At 33.0% G+C, this 24,322-nt stretch overlaps 1 protein-coding gene across 2 annotated transcripts; it reads left to right on the forward strand.

The window, feature by feature from the left end:
* The first annotated feature begins 107 nt into the window (after positions 1-107).
* LOC130442042 (fasciculation and elongation protein zeta-2) lies at positions 108-23,239 on the forward strand. 2 transcript variants are annotated; one of them, XM_056776008.1, is made up of 7 exons: positions 108-621; positions 10,946-11,048; positions 16,309-16,588; positions 16,646-16,896; positions 19,093-19,168; positions 19,225-19,290; positions 19,356-23,239. In XM_056776008.1, the coding sequence occupies exons 1-7, from the start codon at positions 203-205 to the stop codon at positions 19,370-19,372; spliced, it is 1,212 nt and encodes a 403-aa protein (XP_056631986.1). In that variant the 5' UTR covers positions 108-202; the 3' UTR covers positions 19,373-23,239. The 2 variants fall into 2 exon arrangements, with proteins under 2 accessions (XP_056631986.1, XP_056631987.1); XM_056776009.1 differs by having other exon boundaries at positions 16,312-16,588.
* Positions 23,240-24,322: the final 1,083 nt, after the last annotated feature.

Below are 24,322 nucleotides of genomic sequence, written 5' to 3' on the forward strand. Positions count from 1 at the left end.
AATGTAGCTCCCACTCGTGGAACAAAATCAATTATTTTGGACTTTGAGATGTAAACAATCTCCCCGTCTTTTATTTCTCTAAATCCCTTCACATCTGCGCATTTCTCACATTCTATAATATCCTTTGGAATCAACTTCGATTTACTGTGCTTCTGTCAGACTGCGTAGTGGCCGGGGTGGATAGTGTTGTGCTGTGTTCGCGATGCGTGATTTGGCCACTAAAATGGCTGAATTAAAATTTGAGGCTCCATTAGCGCAATTCGAAGAAACCGATGAATGGGGTTCGACGGAATTTCAAACAGCAAATTTCAAAAACGAAGAAAATCTCAATAATATAAACAAAAAAAAGCACGACATCAACGATGTTTTGAACGACTTTAAAGAAGACATACTCAATAATTCTATACCCCAAAAAGTGCCCGCTAAGACACTTATTCTGAAAAACGGCGAGACCCAATCGGTGGCTGATAATTTTACCGAAACTTTTTCTGGATCTTTGGAGGATTTAGTAAATACTTTCGATGAAAAAATCACGAAATGTTTCGGAAATTACGAGGAATCTGTAGAAAAATTGGCACCTGTTCAAATTAGGTCCCAAGAAGAAATTATGAATGAATGCCAGTAAGTTTTTATCTATAAATATTCTTATTTATTATATATTAGAAAGTATAATGGGAATTCATATGAATTATAGGTAGTAAAATGCGCCGACATCCCCTTTCTCTATTATACATTTTATGATAGTGAAAATGTTCTCCATATTTATATACATTGAACGAAAATTATTCCTAATGTATAAAATTTGAGATATTTTTATTACAATTCATGAAAATGTCTATTTATAAAGAAAATTGTAGTGAAAACTAGTCAAACACCTGACAATAGTTTTTGATTTTACCATGTATATATTACCCGGCGATGTTATAAAATTTTATGAAGTAGGTGGATAGACATCGACCACCTTTCTGGTTAGAACAGAACCGTCTTTGCCGAATTTGTTGCAAATAATTTCAAGATCGTTTATTTTAAACAAATCTAGCTTAGTTTTTATTCCTATAATATTTATTTATGGTTTAGGTGATGATGTTCTATCATATATACAGGAAGTGCAAATAATGAGTTTTCGAATTCTTCCTTTTGCTCTCCTCGCTTGAAATAAATCTCATTAAACTAATATTTTTATGATTGATGGTTTTGAATGAATTTTTTTATCCTAACACTGTTAGGATAGTTAGTAGTTATTTTTATCGGTGCAATGAACAAAACAGAAAAATTATGTCACCACAAAATTTTTATCATTCAGTGAATCATAGTATAGTCAGAGGTCGCCTACATAGTAACATTAGAATGTATACTGAATATATTTTGAAATCACTGGACCAAATATATCGACTTCGCGTACATAAATTTCCTGTTTTGGATAAAATAGGTGAATTCGAAAAGTACTCGATGGAAACGTAATCTTTGGCTATAGATAATCGATGGTTTTTGACATTTGTCGGGTTCATAGTTCTGATAGGCCAGTCGTGTCCCACTTGAAATTACTATACGGCCAATCAGGCGCTTTGGCTTCAACTTTTTGACGATTAAGGATAGAATTTTTAAGCAGCTAGAGGTAGAATGGAGACCTCATGATTGCCTACTCATCGCCTTAATGAAATCCAACAGCTGTTCTTCCTTGCAACCGCTATCGATCCACGGTTAGCTTTGAATTCGATCATCCTTTCTACTTCGCGGGCTCTACTGCAGGTGAAGCTTTACAGGCTTTTGGAGCCAACTCGTTGTTTGATGGCCGTACAACCAGTACCTCCGAGTTGGAAGACCTAGGTGGAGGAGGATTGGAAGTCGAGGCAACCTTAGGATCCGTGTTCTTTGAGCCCTGAACCGTCTCGGTAGCGTTGGCCTAAATACTCGTTTTTTTTTCTTCGCACCACTGATGTTGCCCCGTTTAAACCAGTCCTAATCAAAAGCAGCGGTCAAGGTATCGACATAGGTAAAAATCGATGCTTTTGGGGATAATAGATTCCTGGTTCCTGTTTGTTCTGAGCACTAGGAGGGAAAATAAGGATTTGTCATTGGCATTTCGCTAGGTTTCCCGTAGGTATGAATCGCGACACCTTATTAGCGCTTAGTGGCCTTTTATTGAAAATTTGAACACTATTAAGAGAATTTTCAGGGCTATACGATGGCTGTATATATATGCGTTGTCGTAATAGAAAACAATTCATTCATTTTAATTAATTCTGGTACACTACGGCGAGGTTACATTGTACGATCGAACTCAAAGCAATATAGAGGAAAAACATCCTATGTCAGCACCATCTAATCATTAAACTCATGAGTATTTCTTTATTATACAATTTTTGATAAACCTTCTCTGTATTCGATTTGCTGGCCACAGAATTTCGCTTAAATTAGAGACATGGCGATAACGGGGGAAACAATCAAGTCCGAATCGTGTAAATTCGAAATTTTGTTCAGTAAGCGTTAAGGCGATATGGGGGAATGAGTAGATAGACGTTCTAAGGCCACAACTGCAGCACAGTTCTCCAATTTTAACTAGTAATTCACAAAATGCACTAAAAAAGTGTTACCTGGTGTGTTCAGTAATAAAACTGATGTAGAGAGCACGAGGCTAAGACGGCCATCAACTGGGCTACGATTCACCAGACAACATTTATATTATTATGAAAAATTGTTCTGTTTAACAGTATAATGATGCGGGAAATGGAAAGTGATTCTATAGTCCCAAATAAAACCTGTCTATCGTATTTAACCACCCCATTCGCGTAAGATTTCTAGCACGTAATTTTCGTTTGATGCTTTGGGGAGAACGTTTCGAAACCCGCTGATTTGAACGTTACCTTGGACAGAGTACGACACGGGTTTGTCCCATAAAGGCAATAAGAGGAAATCTCGAAAAAATCGATGCCTACTGCACCCTACCCAATTATCTTCTCGAAAGGTTTTTGTTTTGTAGAGACGTAACTCCAGTTAGAGGTTTTCTGTAGCTTTCATGCATCTTGGTGAATCCGATCATCAGCTCAATTGCAAAACATAGGGAATAATTCAGCCGCAGCTGTACCCGCCCTACCGCCTGGTCAAAGCTGTTTAGTTGGTCGAGACATTTTGTTTTATTGTATTTATTTCTTTTTAAACTCTCTTTAATTGGCGGATACACTAGCTGTGCGACTGCCATACAAAAAATATCACACCGTCAAAGTCAGCCTAGCAGAGGAAAATTATTCCTATATCAGCGCCATTCTCAAAACAAACCTACGTAAAAATATCTGCGTCACAATCAAACTACATCGAACTACGTTCTCTCTCTTTAAAATTGTTTCTCAAACACCTTGTCCTTGCTGTGACATTAGACTGATAGATAATGCTCTGCACCAATTTTTCCTAGATTTGTTTTTTTATTACTGTACATACTTTACGATTAGAGTATATTTTTTGATGTGCGAAAACTAAGAATAGCATGGATATGTATATATATCCAATTAGTCCTTAAATTTATGCTAGTATAGGTTACATCACCGCAGCGATTTCGTTCATATTGATTTATTTTATTTAACGCTAAAGTTGGGAGACCAGTTTCAGTAACTGGGTCAATGTTAACAAAAATTCTTGGCAAGGAAACTACATCGTCCACAATGACTATAAAATAGAAAAAGAAAATTTTATATATTCTATTTGTTATGTTATTTTATATACATGGATGACGTATAGAAACAGCTGTGAAATCGATTTGGTTTTAGTTCTAATTCACCTAAATATTCGGTCATATATTAAAGTATAGAATTAGATACTTTCTTTGTAAAAGTATCTGACTGTATTATTTATCTGTCCTAGCGCTAAAATTGTTCAAATTTTAGTTGCAATTGGATTTTATGAGAATTCTAGTGTTTCAAGATATGCCTCTTTAAAAACTGCTTTGAGGAGGTTGATGATATATACGCTTGTTATCTCGATGTAAATAGATATGTTGTGTTCCTATGCGTCAGTTTGTTCTCTATACATTCTAGAATTGCCGGTGTTTCAATATATTCTGCACAAAGCCTACAATTCCCGATGTTTTACTATATTGTGTACAAAATCTAAAATTCCCGGTTTTTCACTATATTCTCTACAAAACCTACATTTGCCTGTGTTTCACTTTATATTGTACAAAATCAACAATTGCTGTTTTTTTCACTATATTCTATAGAAAACCTACAATTGCCGGTGTTTCACGTTATTCTCTACAAAATCTATAATTGCCGGTTTTTAACTCTATTCTCCACAAAATCCACAGTTGCCGATGTTTCACTATATTCTCTATCAAGTCTACAATTGCCGGCGTTTCACTATTATCTCTATAGAATCTACAATTACCGCTCTATTGTGTAGAAAATCTACAATGGCTAATTTTTCATTGTATTCTCCACAAAATCTACAATTATCAGTGTTTTACTCTATTCTATAGAAAACCTACAATTGCCGGTGTTTCACTCTATTCTCCACAAAACCTAAAATTGTCGGTGTTTCACTATTATCTCTATAGAATCTACAATCACCGGTGTTTCGCTCTATTGTGTAGAAAATCTACAATGGCTGATTTTTCATTGTATTCTCCACAAAATCTACAATTATCAGTGTTTTACTCTATTCTATAGAAAACCTACAATTGTCGGTGTTTCACTCTATTCTCTACAAAAAACTGCAATTACCGGTGTTTCACTATTTGCCGTAAAACACCTGCAATTGCCTGTGTTTTTCACTTTTATTTTTTCAAGATATTTTTTTGAGTGGCAATGTATTTATGAGACATTTTGCGGTCATAGTTATCAAGGAACAGTCCCGAATATCTACTGTATTGACCTATGAATCTAAAGAAAAAACAGTTTTTTAGCCAGTTCAAATTTATTTATTAAGATAGTTCACTTCAATCGGGTTTTTCCAATTTTTTACTCGTTGACCTCTTCATATAGTCGATATTTGTTGCAACATATTTTTAAAAACCCAGTAACATAAGATTCTGGAGAATATGTTGGTTGTTAAAGCAATTCAAAGGTCAACTTTATGATTTCCTTGTCAGTCGACTTGTTGAGTTTTTGTTTGCTTCTAGCGGCTCCAGACTCAAAAATTTGAAATGGTGAATCCTTTTTTCATCTACGCAAATAAACCTCCTCTTTGCATTCAGCTTCTCTATGATGTTACCACAGTTCTTTAGCACAAGTTTGTTTTATTCATCAAGATAGTTACTTCAATCAGTTTTTTCGACTTCTCTATGTCATTTCAGAGGTTCATTATCTTTGCGAAGGATCGTTTTTGTTTTTGTGATTTTCTAGGACTAATAATCTATAAAATTTAAAAACACAAAATGGTATATCGAGTTATTGAAATACGATCACACATTTTTGACAAGAAAACTGATTTTTTTTTGTATATTTTGCCATTCAAATGACACTTTCAAAAAATGAACACAAAAACACAGTGAACATGTTAACAAATTATTGTTTTTTCGCCAAAATATGGCCTATTTTTAGTAAAAAAATCTACTATTATTATCTTCTGAATAAAATTGTGTATAATCCTCAATTTTCTTTATATATATATATATTTTTTTCGCATTATTAAAATTTAGAAAGCGGTTTCCTCTCAGTGGGAGAGCCGATTCGATATGTTTAAAATTTTTATTACGTAAGTAAACTACCGAGACTGAGATGATGACCTCCACGTTACCATTTATATACATACATCTGTTTATGTATTCTACGAGACCCACATACTCGCACATGTTGATGACGATGAAGTGCAAAAAAAACTATTTTTGTATTTTACAGTTAAGTTGATTGTATTTTTAAAAAAATATGTTTATCGAAGTAAATACGAGATTCTCCGGTAGAAATTTAAATTAGTAGTCCAAGAAAATTGGGCTTCAATTTCTAATTTTTGAGTTTTCAACATAAGTTATTTTGAAATGTTCGAAATAGATTTGTCAAAAATTTTTTGCTATCATCTTGGGTAGGGGTGAAAAAATTATTAAAAGAAATTTATTTTATCTACTATCACTGATTTTTATACAGACTTAAGAATTTTTAAAACTTTATTCATCATCCTTTAAGGTCTAGCCATCCAACTATGTAAATTTTAGTGATAGGAAAAAACTTCAAAGGATCATTTTTGTGTGAAATTAAAGGATCTACAATTTTGATTAAACATTTTTGTTTCTAACCTTTGCCGTTTTTCAAAACTCTTAACAAATCGATTTTGGACAACTTAAAGTACCTTAAATTGAAAATTTGTATTATGAACCTATTTTCTTGGTCTATCAGAACCTATGAACTTAATTCCATCATCAGAACGTAACAAAATGTGAAAAAATACATAAAATACGAGGATGCTGGATTTGTCATATCGAAGTAAGTCTCTGTTGGAAACCTGAATACTATGAAATGAAAGGGAACTCTGAAGCAGATAGGTTTGTTGCAAGTGGAACGAGAGAAGAGGATCCTGAAGATACAGGTATAGAATGAAATTCTTGAAAGATGCTATTTATACAGAATCCAGTGCTAGAGCGATTTGACTAGTCTCAAAGTCCATTGAAAATTGTCTTAGGAGTCTACTATTGTAATGTGGGTTCAACTATTGCAAATGTGATAAAGAAGAAGAGACGATCGATTATTGCCGATCTAGATGTTTAAAAATGACTTCCAATGCTGGGGTCGTCACAGTGATTGAAAAAATAGCTGAATTAGATATAGAAAAAGTGGAAAACTTCATTCTGGGTTGGAAATACTTGAAAATAAACTATAAGAGGAGAAAATATGGTAGGGGTTAACTAAGTGTAAAATGAAGTGTAACACAATGGGCCACGGGTCTCCGAGTGAACCACAATCAATCTAACCTAACCTAAATTAATTTACCTGTAATACCTAAAGTGGTCAAGGCTCTTTCTTAGAGATCCTAGGGAAAGACTTGACAGTAGTCTAAACAAATTTTCGTAGCTAGATTTCCATATTTGTTGAGAAATTTTAGGAAGCTTAAGAACCTCTGATATAGAACAAGTACCCATTGTTTTTGTTTCTTTCATCACACATCAACGTTTATCATTAAACTTTACGATTTGATATTTCAATAAAACTGTGCATTATTCAACGAACATCATTCAACATTCCGTTATTGGTACACTTGTTACTGACCTTGAATTAACAAATTATCATCATTAATTGTTATTATGGTGTTATAATATATCATTTCATGGGCATTTTGCTCCACTAATTGACATACTCATGGCTGTACGTGAAGTTAATTCACGCGAAACAAACATTCGTCTGCAATTTTCTCCAATTAAGGTTCGTTCTTCTTAATTGTTTAATGCGCGACGGAGCATCCTACACATACGAGGGTTGTACTAAAACTAAGATTCCCATTGAGTTACAGCCTCGAGGGTAAGTGCTAGGCTAAATCTGACGACAGCGCGATTCCACGCAAGGAGATTACCCCCCGTAGAGATTCATTGTTTATGGCGAGGAATGAATGTCGGTTCATCGCATGGTAAATGGTGTGGGACTTATGTTAACGATCACACGGAAGTTCTAGATGAAGAAAATTAACAGTGAGTCGCTGAAAGATCGGAGAGTCGCTGTACGTGAACTTGTTAAATGCTTCGCACGGCAATATTGAAAAAACTCCAACAGAAACGTTGGGTGAGTGCGCATTAGGTTCTCCGGACGCTGGAGTAACGGGGTAGGCGATAAGAAGTTGTTGGGCTTTAGTCAGATTACACCCTCTAAACAAAATAAGAATCTCGTTAGTGGCGTTCAAACAAACGCAGTCGGGGGGAAAGGTTATGGCGACTGTGTTCTGGGATCGGAAAGAAGTATTCCTTATCGATTTCATGCAATTTGGGGCGACAATAAACTCAGACAGATATTCTGAAACATTGACCAAACTCCGGCGAACAAACACAGGAATTTTGGGTGAACTGTTATGCTCCATCCTGTACAGCCTGGACTTAGCCCCAAGGTAATTACTTCCCCAAGCTAAAGGAACACGAGAGGGACAATGAAGTACGAGTAGGAGTACAAAAATTGTCTAACCGTGTAGAAAAACTGTGTTGATTCTATTGAAAACAATGTAAGCTTTTCATTTGTAAGTAATACGGGAACCTAACCTTTAGTACAACCCTCGTCTGTCGTACTCCTCTTCGCTTTGTTCGTAATGCCATGATGTAGCTTTAATACATAGATTGTGGCGATGGCGGTGGCGAACCAGTACAACACAAGCGAAATATAAAGACAGAACAAATTTGATGCAATTTAAAATGATGACGCATCCATTTCGCAACATATTTCGTTATACGAATAAAGAAAAAGTCTGAAACTTTCGGTTCTCACGTATTTTTTATTACATGAACGTGTTTGGGAATTTAAATAAACTTTTTGAAACTATAAGAGTCGCATTTAACTTTACGTCGAACATAATAACGAATTCGAAGTAATCAATTTTCTACTTCATATTTAGAGTAAAATTGAATAATGAATCTACCCTATTCATAATTCAATACTCCACATATACGTCCTAATTATTAAAAGGGTAATAGATGCAAGGGTAGTTTATTTGACGCTACAGGAGTGGGGAATCAATAATAAGAGACGGGCGCCAGGTTCTCCGGTTTGTTTTCGACTTTTACATGTTTTTCCTCGATTTAATCAAACTATTGTACGTTAAAATCTGCCAATAGACAATGTATATAAATGTATATTTCTCACAAATATGAAACTAAAGGAATTCAATATATACAGGCACATAGACACACGTTTAATGTCAAAAATAAATCGATATATGGAATGGCTTCAGAAATGGATTGTATGGAGTGTAGTTTTTCCGCAAATCGACCTAAACCATTTTCTTATTCTAAAAAACTATCCTTTTTTCGCTTCCCCATCTCCCGTGTATTCTTTTTCCTTTCATTTTTGTTATATCCTCTTCCTTTTCCAATGGGATTTATCTGTACAATTATTTTCTTTCATTTTTTATCATCTTCATAGGTTATCGCCTTGGTCTATTATATGTAATTGAAAATGTAAATGCGGGAATTTCTATGACAAGCTAAGGAAGAATACGATCGTGTTAACCACAGACGTCATGTCGCGACGTTTGCAACGCCTGGCGCCGGTACAAACAGGGAGAATACGAGAAATTGCGTGTATCATGAAAAAATATTCATTAGATTCGTTGGATATTGAAATATATTATTCTATATTACTTAAAAGGACGGTTATAGTTTATGAAAATTAACATTGTTTTATTGTTATTGCTTTCATTCAGGTAAATTGAAAAGTTTCAGCAATAATATGTTAAACATAGTCCAAACGCGCCCCGTCCAGAACACTGTCAGTCTGTTTTATTGAAAATCTTGCCAATCCTCACCAATTTGCAGATCCTTTAATATGTGGCACTTTTCTGCTCATTTTCTTCTTGATGTAGTCATAACTAATTTTCTCGGTTTTGCATATTTTTCTCGGTGTAATTTCTCGAATCTTTTCCTGGCGGTGTTTCTTCATGATGTACCAAGGGGAGTTTCACTCTAGACAGATGTTCTGCTCGGCTTGAAGCTTTTATTACAACTCTCGATGGATCTAGCTTTGTATTCAGTTTCATTTTGAATATTCATCCAAGTCATCATTTTTTGTCTTCTTCGTTTACCAGATAGTTCTTGTACGAAAATTATTTTCAGGTATTTAGTCTTGGTAGTCCAGGTGGTCTAGCTCCTAAAGACTTCTTGTTACTATTCTTAGTTGGGTTTTCCTAGCGGCTATGCTAATGTCGTCCGCCTTTCAGGTTATTGTTTGGTTTGCGGTTATTCAAGTATAGATGTTGTAGAGGAAAATATAATGGAACGTATCTATAAGAGCAAAAAACCTTTGAAACGCATTAGCAAAATATTCGGCGGGGTCAAAATGGCAGTTGTATCTGGAGAAGTTAAACAAACAGATCTAATGATAATATATAAGAAGCTGCAACACAAATATTTAGAGCACAAAGAGGAAGATGGTTAGAAGACATTGCTAGAATTCCACAACAGAGATTCAGCGGCAACTTACTGAGGTTTATGGTGAAGAGTGTATGTCCGTTCAGCATGTTGCTTTTGCTAAGGGTCGTCGGAATTTTACTATGAAGAACGGAGTACCGGCTTCGGATGTAATTTTCCAAAAGATCAACAGTGCTAGAGCGAGAAGAAGGACAGACAAGAAGAAGATGACACCCAAAGAAAAAATTGTTAGTCAAGCGGGATTTAGATGAGGTAGGAACCAGTGGAAAGAAGTAGCAGAGGATCGAAGGAAGTGGAGGAGAATGTTGAAAAACATTGAGAACAAGTTTGTATATCTACAATAGGCTGGATTATTGCAACTCCCATTTAAAAACTAGCAACGATAATAAGAATAAACTAACGTAAAATTATTTAAACAATTTATTATATTTTTATTGTCTCTAAAATGTGTTAGAGGAAAGATAATGTGCAATTTAAATGTTTGATGGATGCTGGTTGACTCTTTTCATATGCTTGTAATATTTTTGGACTGAAAATGATGGAAATAGGGGATGAAAGAAATTTCTTTTAGAAAAATATAGAGGGTAAATTAGGAAATATACAATTTAAATTATTCAATATGTTCACATACCCTTAAAATGTACGAGAAAAATGCAAAATATGATTTTTTTGGTAAAAATATTCTGAAATTAGTTAATAAGAGTCATAAAAATGAAAATATTCTCCATCAAAAGTTCGTTTATTGAATTTCGCAGTAGAATTTCCAACTGATCTAAATTTTTCAATTCATGATCGATTTTTGTTCGTTTTAAATTCTCAAAATGCGAATTCATTATTTAAAATCAATCATAATTAGGCCGGTTTTCACCCACAATGTACTATTTGTTTTCGGGGTCGTTACAGAATGTGGTGGACGTTGACGGGAAACTTCGGTAACATTTTGCCTATCGATTGGTCGAAAACGTACGCTAGGAAACTACAAATCAATGCTCTGCATTTGGATCAGGTAAGTGAATGATTACTTTAACGAAAATTGCTCGAATAGACTCTCGTTTTGATCGAAATTAGAGATTTGATTGGGGATTTTGTACATTATTCTAGCAAAATTTAAAAAAAAACCTATTATAATTTTTGCCAAAGGGATTTTTGTTATCTATCCGTAAATTTTGCGTTTTATCTAATATATTTTTATAATTCGAAAATCTCCTTTCAACATCTACCGAAGTAATTGAAGCATACTTAGTGGCTTAAATCTTAAAATTCTATATTTAAATCAACTTCAAAGTTTCCATTTAAAATTTTCTTGAAGGTTATTAAACTGCTGCTTTTTTTCTAAAACATTTTTTCATTAATTTATTATTTCTTAGACCCTTTGATATATTAATGTTTCTAAATGTTTTTGATTATAGGTCTCCTCTGTTGTGAAACTAGTTTTTTTAATAATTTTTGGAAGAAAGATAAAATTTGATGTTTCGACTTTTCTTTGATATTTTGATAAAGACTTAAAGAAAAGTCGTAACGTCAAACTTTATCTTCTTCCAATAATTATTAAAAAAACTAATTTTATAACAGAAAATCAAGAACATTTAGACACATTAACATTTTTTTATTTACTACATTATCGATTTTACCTGAAAGTTTTGAAATATTTTCTTAAATTTCTTTTCAACGGATTACATACATTTTTTGTGCTTCGAAATTGTTTATAGTTTTTATTACAAAACTGTAATGCATTTTGATAAAGATTATTATGATTTTCCGATGGAGCTTTTGTGATTTTGCAATAACAGTGCTGTCTTCAGCATTAAACTCTAAAAGATGATCCTTAATTGGTACGAAATGTTCAATATAAAATATTTCCGCTTCCAACCAAGTTCCCCAACTAGTCAATACTGGTTTGGAAGGCAAAGGTACATGCGGTAATCTTTCTCTAGAGAAAAAAAATTAGTGAAGGACTTTTACCATTTTACAACATGCTTTACAGAATATTTTTCCATTGATGCAAGGAAGCTGGGGGTGCTGGAAATTAACTAGATTAGAATTGTACTTCGGCATTTTGCACTTCTTAAAAACAAAAAACTTTTACCGAAAAACTAAACGTTCGCATTTATTAAAGGTCTTGAAACAAAGTGCAAAAATCTCACCGAATCTATTAGGAAAATACCTGGAAATCACTAATTGACTACTTGAAATATTCTATACGGTTAAGTTGCAAAGGGGCGTAATGATTTGCATCTTTTCTTAAGAATTAAGAAATTCAAATTTCGATGCAAATTGTTTCAAATATGCATATGAAGGTTTTTCAAAAAATATTGACAAAATACCCAAATACGAGTGCTGCTATTTAATTTTTGAGATATGGTAACATTGATTTGAATATGTCAAATCTGACATTGGCATCATAAAGTTTGACATGTTTAATGGTGAACGTACTCAGAACGTGTTGTCATAAGAGTGCTATCTAAGTTGTTTACAAATACCTGAAAGATTAATCTTAATCAAAAATGAAATTAATTATTAATTAACATTTTCGTGAGATGATTTTCTTTGTATTCGGATGTGGATTAAACTAACAACAGTGTGCCGATCAACTCGCTTCGACTTTTGGTGATGAAACACCATCTCGAGCTGCCGTGTTTCGCTGGTTTTCAATCGTGGTCGCACTTCGCTATAGGATGAATTTCGTGAAGAACGTTCAAAATCGAATCTTGTAACTGAAAACATATCGATGATATGCGTAAACTGGGATTGCATGATCCTCATGTGATATACCGTGAGATTGAGGCACACTTGGGCATTAGTTCCACTCGCATACATTCAAAATTGCTGTCAAATATATCTATTAGCGTTGAATACCGCATAATCATGAATCTATGCAAACGAAACTAAACAACAATTGACTGTATGAATCTTTCAAAACAAAAGTTGTTCGCGCACATTTACCCACCGTTCCATTAGAGCAACGTAGAACGGTTAATTTTGAATGGTACACCAGCAATTGTTTGCCAAAAGAGTTCGAAAAAATCGGACAAATCACGAGAATGCAGCCTTTCACAAATCAGTTTACACAAAACGTTTTTGAACAGTCAAAATATCGAATTGATGGACCATCCACCGTACAGTCCTTGTTTGGCACCCAATGATTTCTTCTTATACCCGCAGGTTAAAAATAAATTGCGGAGTAAACGTTTTTCTACACCCGAAGAAGCAGTATCACATGTTTTGGAAGTACCTCAATCGGAATGGAAAAAATTCTTCGACAATTGTTTTAAACTCCTCCAAAAGTGTTCTGAAGGAAATATTTTGAAAAGCAATAAATCCATATCCAATTATAAATATCTCAAAACTTAATTAAGTAGCATTTAACATAGAATCCGCTCCTAAGTTATGACCTACCGCTCTTTGAATAATATATGATATATGATATGATTATTACAGTTCAATGGCTTTTATTTTTCCACGATACACCGTTTTTAGTTGTCTTTCCAATTATTTTTATATAAAAAAACAAGCGAATCATTATTATATTCAGTGGAAACTTGACCTTGCTATTTAAAACTGATATCAGAAATAGATTTTAACTGAATCACCGAGTCAGGTTCAAGGCGGAAAATACTTGTAATAAAAACAGTTATCCGTTCAACTGAACCTGTGAGATGATAGTCATATTAAATTGAAAAATGAAAGTACATATTGGACTTATTTACATTGAGTTTTTATCAGTATAATTTCAATATTTGTCTTAATGAGAATGTTAACGCGTACGCTAGTTCGTATCGATTAGTTTCGTGTGTGAAAGTCAATGAGGGTTACCTCTTTTTATGCTCACCACATGGCGCTACATGAAAATGAGTATAACCTTCAAAATTTTTTGATTATACGTTTCGTAACAGAATTCAATACTCGTCAAATTTCACTTTAACTGGGAGTTGCACAAAAGGTCATCTTTTTAAATTCTTTATACATAAATTAGTAAAAACTTCAACTAACAAATCATATTCTTCAGATTCATATTTTTTAAAATCATACGTATTGACATTGAATAATTTCCCAGGGCCTATCCTATTCAACCTTTTTTTGGCTTAATTTGAAATGTATAAAAAAATAAATATTTGAAGTTATAAAATGTTGAGAATTGACAGCTGCTCCGACCTATCCCTATCTCACATTATTTTGTTTTATATAGTGTCAAAGTTGGTAACCATGTTCATATTAATTTTTAATTTAAAATAAGTTGGCAGGCGATAAGCAATCTTAGATGTGTTCAAGTGACAGTGATAGCATGACATAAAAATTGTGACAGGCAAACGTGTTCCAATTTATAATTTTAAGAATTTTTAAGTATTGAGCATCAATTCGACGATTGTTCAGCAAGAGTTTTGTTAATCAAACAAGTATCATTTCTTCATCATTTCTCAACAAAGAACCCAAACCCACTGAAAATAACAACATAAAAATACCGCTAAAAATATAACACCTCCAAAAACATCCCATCTCACATTTTGGATGGTTCATCGTTTAAGTTTAAGAGCAACACCTTCTTATCGGTTGAATTTTCCTGTTCGAATAATGTTTATCAAGCCAAATTTTAGCTTCAATAGTATCTTTTTGCCAAAAAGCTTATCACACGAACTTCCTAATTTTACGACAGCTGTCATATTTATACACACAAGTACAACTGAAAGTCATTTGGATTTAAATATTAGTTGCGCCATCTATGTGTCAGTTTACGAGCGTTTCAATCCACTTAATAGTATATTTTCTGAAATCGAATAAAAAACAAGTTGTAGGTATAAAGGACCATATTTTGGAAGATTTAAAATGGATACTTCAATAAACTATAATTCATACGTCAGTTCACGAAATAATTATATTCGTATGCCGCTTTTACATCGTTTGATGTTATCATTTTTTTCGATCTAATCCGATCTTATAATAAATAGTCTGACGTATCTGTCAGTCACTTTTATAATAATTTATTATATTTAATGATAGTTTTTGATCATCTTGATTCTCGTTTAAAATTTATTGTTACTTTGCAATATGATAAATTAAGAAATTATTAAAACCTGCCCGATGCAATAAATTCAGCAGTAATTATTTTAATTATGGTGATTATACTTTAAATTATTTAAATATTAATTGAAATTCATACAAAAATTTACGTTAAATGCACAACTCAAAAATTAAACAGTGTATGTATCACTGATAGCTTATCAAAGTTCAAGTTTTTATGACACAATTGCAAATAAAATATAAAATCCACAATTCAATTATTAGCTATATAAATAGTATAATGAATAAACCCCAAAATTTCAATTTAACATTTTTTAAAAAAAATGCAAAATGCAAAGGGTATCTCAGAAGTAATGTGAATTTTCATGTGTGAAAATTCGTAAAACTCAATTTAAACATGTCGTAACATGTTAAGATTAGTCTCTAATTCTATGGAGAGTACCAGGAAAAAAGTCTAAATATTTTTCTCCATTTTCCATAGAATTTCGTACCACACATTTATTGACCAACGACCCTGATTTCGGGAATTCGTTTCAGTCTAGTAGTGTATGTTATGGTGATTTACTTTACCATTACTATGAAACGTAGCCACATCTGTTCAGAATATTCGTGCGTGGTAATTTTCCCTATAATTGATACTTTCTGGGACTGGATTAAAATATGCAATTTTTATGGCCTCAGATTGCTATTATGTAGAATGTCTTCTTCTTCTTCATCGTACGTTAGGACATTGTCCTGTGTTTGCATCAATGGTTGCCCAGCTGCAGCTGGGATGATCAAGACCAGCTTCATACCATCTTGTAGATGGTCGTCCTGGTGGTCAGGATGTATTCGGTTTCTCGTCCTTTGTAATCTTTGGCAACCAGTCATCTGACATTCTGTCCCCGTGGTCTTCCCGTTCCTATTCCCAACCGCTTAGGTGCTCTGGTCTCTATCACGTATGTCATTACTGCTGAATTAGGTTGGATGTGATACAGAATAAAGTACAGAGGCAAGTAAGCATTCAAATGACCGTACTCATGTTATTTTTAACTATTTTTACCTTTACACCTCGGCTCTAGAAGCTTTCCTAAGTGCAGAACTTTCAAATGCCACCATATAACGGGGGTAATCAACTTATGATTCTATAGTTAGTGTTCATTAACCTCTATTGAATGGTTTTTTGCTTCTCAACTATAAATCCTGAGTAGATATTTATGTTGGTTAATTTTTTCTATTTCCTCGTTCTGTATCATTATCTATTTCACTAGCAGGATCCTCAAACACCCGAAGACGACCTCGATTTGAGTTCTGAAGATGAAGCGGTTGCTAGTGACCTAGATATGCACGCTCTAATTCTTGGTGGAATGAACCAAGAAGCAGACGAACCCTTAAAAACCGCCGAAGAAGTAATAAGAGAAATCGACGATATGATGCAAGACGATTTGAGCTCTATTGATGGAAATCCCGATGGTAGAGAAGGCCAAATAGAAAATAATGAGGTGTTAGAAAAAGCGAAGGAAGTATTAAGTTCACCATTATATGAAGACAGTAAGTAAAATCTGCATTATCGATTAATTATTTGCATTAATTTTGTATCTGTTTTAGAATTACGCGATTTGAGTTTGAGCCAATTGAACGAACTGTTTCTCGAATTAGAAGTATTGATAAGAGAATTTTCCGAAACGTTGATATCCGAATTGGCGCTTAGAGATGAATTGGAGTACGAGAAAGAGTTGAAGAATACGTTCATTTCTCTGTTGTTAGCAGTTCAAAATAGACGAAGACAGTACCATGTCGAAAAGAAGAGATCGGCCAAAAATTCTTCCACGAAACTTCAAAACGGCATTGATCCGAAGGTAAAAGTTCTCTTTATATATTTTTATTATTTCTAAAATAGAGTTTTTATTATAAAAAATATTTTGACATGAAAGTTTGTACTTTAATCTTGTCTTAAACATAATTTCCACCAAGGTAGTATCGTCTACTACTTGGATGCTGGAACCGGACATCGTCATCGTGGCAATTAGGTATTTCTCCAAATAAAAAAAAACATGCTTTAGATCGGGATTATTGCAAGGATATTGTTTCCAAAGATTTGATCCAACCTTGGCTTCCATTAGAACCATTTAGATGGACATTTTCGTTCATAATTTCTACCAAGGTCCTTGCCATATCGTCCACTTGATATTCTAGATTACGAAAACTGTGTTAACATTGTTGCCATAGCCATGATGATCAAGATCGGGGTTATTGGAAGGATGATCTTTTAAAAGATTTAATCCATTTGATATTTTCTTTCATAATTTCCTTCAAGATCCTTGCCATATCGTCTATTAAATTTTTTGGATGCTAGAAATTGAGTTGACATCGTCATTGTGCACTCATGTGTTTGTCCAAATGAAGAAACATGCTCTAGATTGAGATTATGGGAAGGATTTTGATTCCAAAGATTCGATCCAATCTTTGCTTCCATTAGCAGCATTTAGATGACTATTTTTTTGCATAATTTCCTTCAATATCCATCCCATATCGTCTATTAAATTTTTTGGATGCTGGACACTGTGTTGACATCATCATCGTGGCGCTCAGATGTTTCTCCAAATAAAGAAACATGCTTTAGATCGGGATTATTGGAAGGATGTAGTTTCCAACGATATGGCATTTCCGCGAATAATGTTCACCAAGATACTTGCCATATAGCGTTCCTTCTTAGAAATTTTGATTCTGGCATAAAAGCTTACCTCCGATCTCTGAAGAAGGTAACTTCAGAGAGAGAATATTGACGACACGCAGGTACCTTATATTTGGTCAATAAATCGACTGATCCAATTAAATAATCGCGAAATTTGACTGAAAATTAAACGTAATCATCGACGACGCCATCTGCAGGATATAACTATCACGAACGATCCGAAATGCCTCTGTAGCATAGAGCAGGAAGGAACAGCAGATCACGTCATCGATCGGGGAGGACTCACACTCATAAGTGCGAGGTTCAACCTGTTATTGAGGATAAATCTCTCAATCGTCATATTTTGGGCTTTCCTATTGGCATCTGCTGTGTTCGTTTCTAAGAAGTGAACAATGTGACTATTGGAGAAGTGCGGAAAAAATCGGCAATAGACTCTTGGCTGTTGAAGAGAGTAGATCGCTTGTATTCTGAACCCCTGTCGAAACACTTCGTCACTTAGAATCATGAAGCATTTACTGAAGCAGCGGTATGCTATCAAATTTTGTGTAACACTTGATAAAAATGGGTAAAGAGACTCACGACATGATTAAGAAGGCCTACGTTGATGCTGTCATAGTTAGATTGGGGATTTTAGAGTGTTCCGAGAAGGTAGGGAAAGAGTGGATGCCTTTCGACCAGCAAGTCGAACGAAAATGTGTCGCGAGCGAAAAATTTATTCATAAGTGATCGTAGGATGAGTATCAGCTGATAAATTGGTTATTCATCTGACCCAAGTTTTTGAGATCGTAATAATCACCAGGAAAGTGTGTACGAAGTTGGTACCGCGAGTGTTGTCAGGGGAACAAAACGAGAACTAGAATCTTCTTCACTCCATCAAACTTTTGTCTATTTCCGAGAATGAAATCGATGCATATGGTGAAGCATTACAGCTAGGTTGAGGCGATCCAACTGGCCGTGACGCAGCATTTCAGTCCAGGCGTTCTTGGTAAAATTTTTAGCAGTGTGTTGATACGGAAGGGTGCTATTATGAAAAATTCTAATAGTTTTTACTATTAATATTATTAATATTAATAAATCGAACATTAAAGTTTGTTGTGTGCTAGTATGGTGACCGATTCGGTATCTTTCATCCTCTTTTCTATCGATAATATGTCAATTTGACGTATCGAAAGTGTGCGCCCTAAATTTTTATACTCGATACTTTATTGTTATTTTTATAAATAGAATCGTTAGTTCCACGAAGTCGTGCGTGTCGTTTCTGTCAAACAGTTTCCCGATTTGTCACAATTAGTTAATTTGATTTTGACAGTTATTGGAATGCGTCTTTACTTTCTCTTATACGGAATTTTCAATTTTACAGTATTTAACTACCGTAATTCCTTACCATATAAGCGACGGGCCACCGGATAACCAAAGTTTACAAGTCCTCATTAAAAGTGAGTGAATTTTCCGAAAAAAAAAAATTCTATTTTAATATAAAAATTATTTTCAGTACTGAAAGCTATAAACGAAGATAGTCCGACAGTACCGACTTTATTGACAGATTATATATTGAAAGGTGAGACGGTTTAAATGTCAAATATGTCAATTGTCAATTAAAAACAATTATTATTTTTATTTCAGTAATATGTCCGACATAGAGGACGTTTTAGTTAATAACCATTCGTTATTTAGTGAAGAAGCTTTCGATTGATGCAGCAGCACATTATTTCTACGGTCTCTCTGTCTCTATTTTACTCTTTGATATATTAAATATTTATTTGTGTTGTAAATATTTGAACTCGGAACGTTCTAGTCTAAAGTCTTGCGAGTTGATTAAATAATTTTAAGATTTTATTGTACCTTTGATTGTCTATGCACACAAAAGAATAATTTCTAGTGCAATATATCATAAGTGTATATTTTGTTAGTTTTTAAGAAAATCGATGGTGATTGACAGTTATTTATTTGACATTTGGTGGAGTTGACTTAATTTTCAAAAAAAATTGTGATTTTATTATACAGTGACTATATCTCAAAATATTAAATCGTTTTTAATTAAAAAATTGATTGGGATGAATTTGAATACACGGAATTTACCTACACTAACTTTTGGTAACATTTATCAACTGATTTATTTAAATACATTTTACAAAATTTCTAACTTTACATCATCCTTGTTTTGAAAATTCACGTTTAAAGGTTTTTGTGAAGCGATTATATTAATTTCTGGTAAAAAGTTTGTTGAATTCATTGCGATTTTATTGTGCAGTGACTATATCTCAAAAATTGTAATTAAATTGTTTTTAATCAGAAAATTGGTTTGGAAGAATTTGCACACACGTAATTTATCTACACACTAACTATTCGCTAACACTTATCAACTAATTTATTTGAATAAACTTTATAAAATTACAAACTTTTACATCCTTGCTTTGAAAATCACGTGTAAAGGTTTTTATAAAGAGATTATCTTATTTCTGGTAAAAAATTAGTAAAAGAGAGATAAAACATGCAATCACAGAAGTAGTGTATGGAAAGTATGGAAAAGTACCAGGATACCATAAAGCAACTTTAGAAATGATTAAAAATATGGCGAAAAAAGGAAAAGATGTGACGTTTCATATTTTCATTAAAGCTTCAATAAAGCTTCTATAGAAGATGAAGCACTCAAACTGGCAGAAGGAATTAATAGTAACAAAATTCAAAAAGGTTGATACAAAGTAGTGCAATAGCTACCGAGGAATAACATTAATTATTACAGCGATGAAAATGATGGAAAATATTAAAGAAAAGATATAGATTAACAGTAGGAGACACATTTGGAGAATCACAGAATGGATTTTCAAATGGGAAGAAGCACCTAAGATCACGTATTCAATATAAAACAGATGACAGATAAAGCAAAGCAAGAAAAGAAGAAATTGTAAGTGTCCTTCTTGATTTAGAAAAAGCCTTTGATAGGGTACCTAGAGAGAAAATATGAAAGATAGTGGTCGAAAGAAGAGTTTATGTAAAAATTATAAAAATTTGCGATTACCAGATGATTAGAACAATGCTGCAATATGCATAGGCATAGGAGCATAACGTATATAACTTAAAAGTTATGGCCAGATTAATAAGTAAAACACGACGGACCAATTTTTCATCTTATAAACAATACAGAGTAATAATTTTTGCTGTTATCACCAAAAATATATTGACATGAGTCAAATTGACTAACCTAAGCTAACTTAATCTCCTTTAAGTGTGTTAGCGTCCTCCATCCCTTGTAAAATTGTTAATTTGAAATATTTTGTGTCATAACAACGACTATAATAGGTTATACGTAAAAAATGTATAGGACGCTTTTTGTAGAGTCCTTTACGAGGTTCATGTTTGTTTGAAACTTTTTCCTCTGAAATTATTAATTAGTAGGATTGTTATATCTTTGTAAGGGGTCATGGAACGAATGAAACAGTAAAAATCCCTTCAAGAATTAATCTTTAATCTTAAACTCTTCTGATTGATTCAATAAATTTGATAATTTCAAATAATTTACTTAAAGCTTTTGAATAATAATAAAAACACAAATTTTTTATCCGATTTTTTCGAAATTTATAATTATTTACCACACGGAATTAAATGTTTGCTCTCATATATTCAATAACATTAATAAAAATATTACGTGTGTAATAAAACAAGGTATATAGTAAAGAAGTAATCAAATTCATGGATCATCTTTTTGACTATTTAAAAAAAAAATTGTATACAAGATACATTTCTGTCAATACCATCATTTGTATCATACATAAAAATATTTTAATTTTAGATATAAGGTTATATTAGCAATGAAATGACAGTTTTTTGACTAAACTTTTATAATGCTCAGTTTTGTGATATATTTTTTTTAGTTGTAAATAAGCAATATTTTATTTTTATATGTAATTCTGTACCATAAAATACCACAACTTAATGATACATATAATAGTCACTAAAAATTATTTATGTAATTGACAGGGCATCAACATTAAATGTTATTTTTATTCTTTTTCCCGATATATAAACTAATTTTAAAATCTGGCAATTTTGTTGGATCCTCATTTTTTACTATTTTTCATTTTTTTTTTGATTTATTTTTATACTAATAATTAATTTTATTTTTGTTAGTTGAATATTTTTATTTAATAAGTTCTCCATAATAAGTAACCTTTTCTAAAATTTTATATTTCCCAGACAAAATGAAAAAATAAGAAAATTGTATTCAGTAAAAGCTGCTTTATTCGCGGGGTATATGTTCCATAAATAACCATGAATACGGAATGATAATTTATACGGGATTATAGGGGGAACGTTCCTAGGTGATAAAATAATAAAAAACAAACATATAAAAAAAACAGTTTAATTGAAGTTTTTGAACATTTTTATTAATTATATTAAGCCTTCGCTAATAGTTTGAAGATTGGTACACAGGAGTCGCGTTAGCAATTATTCTCTTGAAAATAAGACTTTGATCCATATACAGATGTTCATAAAGAAATCTCAAACCTCATTTGCCATTCTTGAACCTTCACCAAAATTAAATGTCACGTTTCAAGTGCTCGTTGAAGCCTCTTCTTCAATGAGCTGTGGATTTAACATTCCCTCCAATTGGTTTCAGTCAAATCTTTATCTTAAACTGTAAAAATTGACTATCGCATTGACCTTAAAAAAGAAATTTACAAAATGGCGTCGACATGAAATACCAATTTTTAGTCCCTTTTTTTACCTTTTAAAATTTTTCAAAAATACTCCAAATTTTTGTTTGAGAAACAATTCCAGTAGAATAGTTTGTTCCACTCGGCCAGCTTGTACAGTATGTCACAAAATCTATTGTATCTGACATATTCTTGAGGGTCTAAGCTTTGAAAATATGCATAATAATCAATTTCTTCAAATTTCTAGATCAGAATACCACCCTTAACAACATACTTTAAGCAAAGTTGTGTTAAGATCTATTTTAATTTTTTTATTAGTCCATTTGACGGCATTTACAAAGAATATTGGGTTGTATACCTCTTGGAATCCTTTTATTAATATGTCGCGTTAAAAAAACTTTTCTTAGCATAATTTAAAAAATGAAATAAACTATTCAAAAATAATATTTTTATTAAAACATACTTTAATCGAAAAACTGTCGTTGAAAACCAATTTTTATTCGAAAAGTGCGTGAGTTTTCACTCGGATTGATATTTTTGTAAGTGAGAAAATTTTCTCTGATATATATGGGAAAATGAAAATTGTCGAGTCCTAGTTGTAATAAAAGAATCGGAATAAAATTATTGTTTCGATTCTAATTAACTAAAAAAAAAATAATAATAAAAAATTTAATATTAAGAATACAGAGCTGCATTCTTCGTTCTTGCCATATTGTTTATGTATATTATTTTTTTGTAAATTAATTATTTTAAATAAATAACAAAAATGTTCGACTTGATGTTACACCTCTTTCAAAAGAGCAGCCTATATATGTAGAAGATCTCATTTCAGTAAATCTGTTCTATCTTTAACGCATTTTTGTTATTAAACCAAAACCTTTTATCAAAAAATAGTGGAAATTCGTCTAAAAATAAGAACGCGAGGAAAGTTGCAAGCTCGCGATCAAAAAGCCTTCAGCAAAAAATCTGTGGCTTCCATTCTTTTCCTGATTTCAGCATCTTGAAGTCATTAGTTTGAGCTTTATAATTGGCAAAGAATCTAAGAAACAATAATCTTGAACAATAAAAAAGGGGTTATTATCCCTTTCTTGGCACAAATAATCGCTTTTTCATCAATCAAATAAGTTTCTTGTTTGATGCTATCCCAATATTCAGGGAGAGCCGTTTTGAGGTTCGAATTCGTGGCTGGTGCTGGATTTCTAACCAAAACTTTTCTCTTTAGTACATTCCATAAATGCTCGATAGGATTTAAGTCAGGGCTATGTACTGGCCGATTTATAGCGACATTTTCCGTAAATACTGTTTTACTAAATCTGCAGTATGTGGACGGGGTTGTCCTGCATTAGGATGATGTTTTCGCCAATAAAACTGTCGTAGGGAACGACATGAACCTCTAAAATTTGTTCTATTTATAGTTTCGCCGATAATCCCCCTTCTCCACCGCCGGTTTCAATTAAAACCCACTAGATTTTTACTTCCATTAAAATGCCCGCCCAAACAATCCAGGAAACTCCTCCAAATGTCACGTTTTTATGCAACACTGCGCAAATCTTTCTCCATTTTTTCTTTTATCCAACACTGCCCAAATCTTTCTTCAGGTTTCTTTTATGCTCCACATCACGAATCTTCTTCAGGTTTTCTTTTATGCTCCACATCGCGAATCATCTTCAGGTTTTCTTTAATGCAACAATGCCCAAATCTCTCTCCACATTTTCTTTTATATACAGCGCTGTGCGAATCTGTCTCCAGACAGTCTGAGAAGAGAATGTAGCCTCATTGTCCGTCAATTCAATTAACTTGCTCTCTGCTCGATGGGCTGGGATTCATTTGGGGTCAATGGCTGGTCTTTATGGCTCAAGACTAACTGCCTTAAGTTTTTTTCTGACTATCCACTCACTCACAGTAACTACTCGTGTTTTTTTTTGAGTACTTATC

Source organism: Diorhabda sublineata, chromosome 3 (genome assembly GCF_026230105.1).
Source record: "Diorhabda sublineata isolate icDioSubl1.1 chromosome 3, icDioSubl1.1, whole genome shotgun sequence".
Lineage (NCBI taxonomy): Eukaryota > Metazoa > Arthropoda > Insecta > Coleoptera > Chrysomelidae > Diorhabda > Diorhabda sublineata.